The sequence below is a fragment of the Heterodontus francisci genome, chromosome 9 (assembly GCF_036365525.1).
Source record: "Heterodontus francisci isolate sHetFra1 chromosome 9, sHetFra1.hap1, whole genome shotgun sequence".
Taxonomy (NCBI): domain Eukaryota; kingdom Metazoa; phylum Chordata; class Chondrichthyes; order Heterodontiformes; family Heterodontidae; genus Heterodontus; species Heterodontus francisci.
The window spans coordinates 22,435,790-22,441,795 of NC_090379.1; the positions used below are offsets into that span (position 1 = coordinate 22,435,790).

The following is a 6,006-nucleotide window of genomic DNA, read 5'->3' on the forward strand; positions in this document are numbered from 1 at the left end:
TTGTATTTGCGCATGTGCCAAAACAGCGCCACCTACCGATTGCGTTGTCAACAATTGTGGTCAAAAGAAAAAGGTACACTGCTCCTTCTCCATCAACAGACTAAAAGAATGACTTTGAAAATAATATGTCACTTTGACCTTGGTTTTCAAGTAAAATGTTTAAAGCTCAGTGGGCTCAAGCACCTCAAAGTCACTTGGGGTCCCACTCCTGACCTCTATCCAGTGACCCTTGAAGAAAGACAGACAGACTTGCATTTATATAGCACCTTTCATGACCACTAGACTTTCTAAAGCCTTTTTTTTGTTGTTTCATGGGATGCGTGTGTCAGTAGAAAGGCCAGCATTTGTTGCCCATCCCTATTTGTCTTTGAGAAGGTGATGGTGAGCCGCCTTCTTGAACTGCTGCAGTCCATGTGTAGGTACATCCACAACGTTATTAAGAAGGGAGTTCCAGGTTTTTGAGTCAGCGACAGCAAAGGAGCGGCGATATAGTTCCAAGTCAGGATAGTGTGTGGCTTGGAGGGGAACTTGCAGGTGGTGGTGTTCCCATGTATTTGCTGCCCTTGTCCTTCTAATTGGTAGAGGTCGCAGGTTTGGAAGGCGTTGTCTAAGGAGCCTTGGTGCACTGCTGCAGTGCATCTTGTAGATGGTACACACTGCTGCCACTGTGCGCCGGTGGTGGAGGGAGTGAATGTTTGTGGACAGGGTGCTGGTCAAGTGGGCTGCTTTGTCCTGGATGGTGTCAAGCTTCTTGAGTGTTGTTGGAGCTACACTCATCCAAGCAAGTGGAGAGTATTCCATCACACTCCTAACTTGTGCCTTGAAGATGGATAGGCTTTGGAGAAGGAACCGAGTTACTCACTGCAGCTAATGAAATACGTTTGAAGTGTAATCTCTGTTGTCATGTAGGAAATGCGGCAGCTAATTTGCGTACAACAAGCTCCCACAAACAACGTAATATTGACCAGATAATCTGTTTTTGTGATGTTGATTGAGGGATACATATTGGGATTGGCCAGGATACAGAGGATAACTCCTCTACTCTTGAAATCATAACCTGGGATCTTTTACGTGCACCTGAGAGGAGACAGGGTATGAGTTTCACGTCTCATCCTACTGTTTAGCAATGTCTGCAGACATTGGATTGTACTTAGCTGTGAGGTAACCTGCTAATACAGTCCAGAGCAATGGAAAGCTGGCGAAATTTTAATCAGGAGTTAACAATTTGCATTTATTTGGTATTAACATAGAAACAGCATCCGCAGGCACGTCACGCAGTTTATTTAAATCAACACTGACCTAAAGGAGGAGATATTAGTTGATCTTAATCGAAGAGATGGGCTTTAAGCAGGGACTTAAAGAAGGAGAAGAAAATGGAGAGGCAAAGAGGCGTTATAGAGAGAATGTCACAGTTTAGGACTGAAGACAACTGAAGACATCGCAATGGTTGTGCAAAAGGATTTCAGGGTGCACAAAAATATGGAAACTGTCTCAACACAACCCCCTCACGCAACCTTACATTCCAACTCGATCAAAGAATCCTGACGCTTTGACTACCCAAGCTTTTCCCACTGTCTCTCTTGAAAACATAACTCTGAATATTAAGTCCCCACTCCTGTCTAAAACTAAACCATGTCTCCATTATAGTTGCTACATTCTATCCTTCATAGTTATTAATGCTTTAAACTCTCCAATTATGGTTTGCATACTCTGTGCATTCACTGTCATCCCACTCAATCCTGACTTGAAATTTTGGAACATTGATCATTTTCTTGACCTTCTTGTTTTTTTTTTTGGAAATTCTACCTTCTTTCTACAACAGTGCTATCTTCTACCACTAACTCAAAACCTCCTTCCCTTTTACCTCTAGTAATATTGTCTATTATGACAGCCTTATTAATCCTGCACACAGTCCCTAACCCCAAGCGTAGACTTTCTACATTCCCCTCCATACTAGTTGGATTCTCTATTCAAACATCACAAATGCATCAGTGCCATTTCAGATCAGGTGAAAGCCTTCCCTTGTACTAGAACTCTGGCTGGAAAACAATGAGATGGAAGTTATGCTACAGTTGCATAAAACTCTGATTAGACTGCATGGGAGTACTGCATTTAGCTCTGGGCACCATAGCTCAGGAAGGATATGTTTACCTTGGAGGGGGTGCATCATTGGTCCTCCAGAATTTTAGAAGGGTTAACTTATGAGGACAGGTTGCTTTGACTAGACTTATATGCCCTTGACTACAGCAGAGCAATTGAGATGTTCAAAGGATTTGATAGAGTAGATAAAGAGAACCTTAATATTAGAGCTAGGCCATTCAGGGGTGATGTCTGGAAGCACTTCTTCATGCAAAGGGCAAGGGAATTCTGGAACTGTCTCCCCAAAAAGCTATTGAGACTAGGTTAATTGAAAATTTCAAAACTGAGATTGGTAAATTTTTGTTAGGTAAGGGTATTAGGTAATTGGAGTTAAGATACAAATCACCCACTACTGAACTGAATGACCTATTCCTCTTCCTACGTTCCTAACTCTGTCCAATTCCCCAAGGTGAACCCTTCCCTCATGCATTAACCCTGCAGTTAAGTCTAGAACTCCCTTATTAAACTGAAAGTGTTAAAGGTGTTGCACATTTTTGAATACAATCGGGTAGTTTCCACTTGGCATGCAATCAGGAAACTCTACCCTAATGTTCTAGTTAGAACCACCAACAATATATTTTAAACAGCAGACGCATTTTTAAATCTTAATTTCAAACCACCGTGTAGAAACACTAAAACAATCTGCAGAGCTCACCCCAATGCTCATCAGGACTGCCATTTTTAATACGTAGCTCAGCAGGAGCAGGCAGGTCTGTTTTGTTTGTGGGGGGGGGAAGTACTATAGTTTCATACAACTTGGCAGCCTCAGTATGCTGTTATAAACAAACTTTCATTTTAAAATGTATTAACTATATGCCTGGTAAATACTGTGAATAAGAGTGTTAACCACCATCACTGCGAACAGCAAAGACTGGCTTTCACATTTTTGAAAATATTTGCATTTCCCCAGAAAGTTCCGAAAAACATGATTCCATTACCAAAAGTCAGTTTAGTTTATACCATCACCACAAGGAGACTGCTGAATGCCAAGTATGAACACTGCAAATATGCATCACAAGCAGCCAACTGTGTTGTCCAAATCACATCCTTCTCCCATTTTCACTCTCAGACCAGGTGAGATTTGCTCATGTCCCAACTTATTTATAACTAATGCATAATCTAATAATGGGAATGCACAGCACATTCACGTACAATCACTGCTAGTTCTAAAGAACAAAAAGCACTCATGCCAACTTCCCTCTAATTAGATCACTCAAATTCAAGAGTCCACAGCTTTTTAAAAAAAAATGTAATCAAAACACATCAATGTAAATAATCAAGTAGACCTGAAGGATCCCAGATGTATGTATAAGTGCCAGTTAACGTAATCCTTGTGTTCCGAACCATCATTGATACATACATTCGTCTGATATTGTTTCCCAGACATTATGAAATAAGCAATAAAAGCTAGGTTTCCTTGTACTGTGCCTGCTCAATCTGTGCATCAACACACTCTCAAAGTTGATCGACTCATACTTTTAAACAGTTGTGCCCTGAGAAAATGAGAGAATCTGACTTAACCAGTCTTTGAATCTTACCGTCAAACAAAATCTTGTATTTGAGAAGATCATTGGCACTGAGCCATTCTTTAATCTGTTTCTCTCCAAGGTTTTTCCACTTCAGTTCCCAGGCCAGCACCCAGAGACAAAAGGAAAGCAGGAAAGTCAAAACGCAGCGGTCCATCAGGCCATCATAAACGAGCACAACACATAGAATGCAATCCTGAGTTTCAAAATACAGTTAAACATCGAGATTCTCACATTTCTTTGTTGAGTTTGCGGTTAGTTTTTTGTGACAGCCAAACATCTGTGCGCTCCAGGCTGAACGATACCAAAAAAACCAGGGCATCAGTCATTCCCAAACCAATGTGTCAGCAGTTCATTGCCTTAATTTCAGTGCTCAAGCTGTTCTGCAAAGAAGAAAATACATAGAGAAAATTGGAACTGAAGAACACATTTTTAGTATACCCCACTATTGCTGCCCCACTAAAAATGGAACTTTATGCTGTACACCATAGTAGGAGAAAATCTGATGTACATAACAGCTGATGGACAATAAATCATGTGTCATTTGTGCCGAAATTTTTAATAAGCACTTCCACCCACCAAGCTGTTGTACTAAAGCTACAGAGGAAAATCTCCCAAATACCACAGTACTGAGTTCAGGCTTTTAATAAAACCATAATTCCGAGCATTTAAAGCTCTGCTTTCATAGAGCAGAAACATTGAAAAATAGAGGTGTGAGTAAGAAAGTGCATTACCCAGTAGATGAGGAAAAATTTTTCACCCAGAGGGTGGTGGGGGATTGGAAGCATTGCCTGAAAGGGTGCTACAGGTAGAAAACCTCATCTCATTTGAAAGGTGCCTGGATGTGCAACTGAAGTGCCGTAACCTGCAGGGCTACAGACCAAATGCTGGAAATTGGGATGAGGCTGGGTGGCTCTTTTTTTTCAGCCTGCGCAGCAGGATGGGCCAGGTGGTCTCTTTCTGTGGCATAAACTTTCTATGATACGATGATAACTCACCTTTTGGCCATGGATCTAAATCCAGCCTGAAACGATAGAATAAAAGTCTCTCTCGTCTGCTGGCTACAATGGTTCTACATAAAATTTATTCACACATTCTCAATCCAGATCCCTGCGAGCTAAGGACTGCAATATAAACTGCCCTTAATTTGGTGCTAACGAAGGCTGGCACAAAAATGGCAACATGGTACATAGATGCAGCAGGTGGGCACCTTGCTCTTAATTTAAGACTGAAGCATATTGTCAGGGCACAGCAGAGGGAGTTTTGCCCTTAAACTAACTATCTTGGAATTCTTCCATGTTGATGATGCTGGAAAGTATTCTATTGCATAGCACTACTGTCCCTCAAATCAGAAAATAAAAGGAAACTGGATAAATGCACTGCATGGTGCGGCACTGGCCCATATAAAGGCCAGCTATGATCCCTGGTTCGTGCAGAGTTAACTAATCCCAGTTGTCCTTACTATACTTTGTCAATGTGAAAAAAGATGTAAAAGTAAATAGAAATTCACCTACAAAAAAGCTTTCACAGCTTTAATAATTGCAATGGTCTGGTGGTTCAGTGCATTCCACCAGTAAATACAATTATTATTAGAAGGGGATTATAAATTCACCATACACTATTCATAATTTGAGCTTTTGATAACCCTTTAGCCTCAATCTTCCATACTAACAGAGGAATGCTGAAAATAGATCAACTACCTTCTCAGCTAGGAAACTGAGCATAGCACAGCATTCATAAATAACATTCCTGTCTAGAAATTTCATACTCTTTCTTCCAGTTCAACTGTTGTTCTGAATGCCTCGTATTTCCTGACATACTTGCAGCACTTTCTTGGTGAGTGAGGGCATTTGGCTCCTCTTTATTCATCCATCCAATTCTATTAACGTACAATCCAATTCCAACAATCTGCTTCTTGAACGAGCCTATTATATTCTAAAAGACTATAAGAACAGAATAGAATCATACTATCATATAAACAGAGGAGGCCATTTGGCCCGTCGTGTCTGTGCCAGTTCTCTGAAAGATCTATCCAATTAGTCCCTCACTCTTTACTATTTTGATACTGGTTAAAAAAAATTTTGAAAGCCTAGGATTTTTCACGTTTAAAAAAAGAGAAAAACATACAAAGTCGCATTACCACAACCAGCGCACATTTTAGTCTTGTAAACATTCTTCCATCACAACACTTATTTTTTTATCATTCCTAATACCCTCACCCCGACCACCATTCCTAAATACCAACCTGTGCCCAGTATCCCAGCATATACGCCCTCTCCCATGTTGTTTCTCTGAACCTATAGCAACCGGAAGCTGGAGGGAGGGGAATGGTCGCTCCGCT

At 40.9% G+C, this 6,006-nt stretch overlaps 1 protein-coding gene across 1 annotated transcript in view; it reads right to left on the minus strand.

Moving 5' to 3' along the window:
- Positions 1–5,998, minus strand: part of arel1 (apoptosis resistant E3 ubiquitin protein ligase 1) — a 93,344-nt gene extending 87,346 nt beyond the window's left edge. The window contains exons 1-2 of the mRNA XM_068038136.1: positions 5,911–5,998; positions 3,616–4,048 (exon numbers count right to left, since the gene is read on the minus strand). Coding sequence (XP_067894237.1) covers positions 3,616–3,822 — 207 coding nt within the window. The 5' untranslated portion in view covers positions 3,823–4,048; positions 5,911–5,998. The remainder of the gene's footprint in view (positions 1–3,615; positions 4,049–5,910) is intronic.
- Positions 5,999–6,006: the final 8 nt, after the last annotated feature.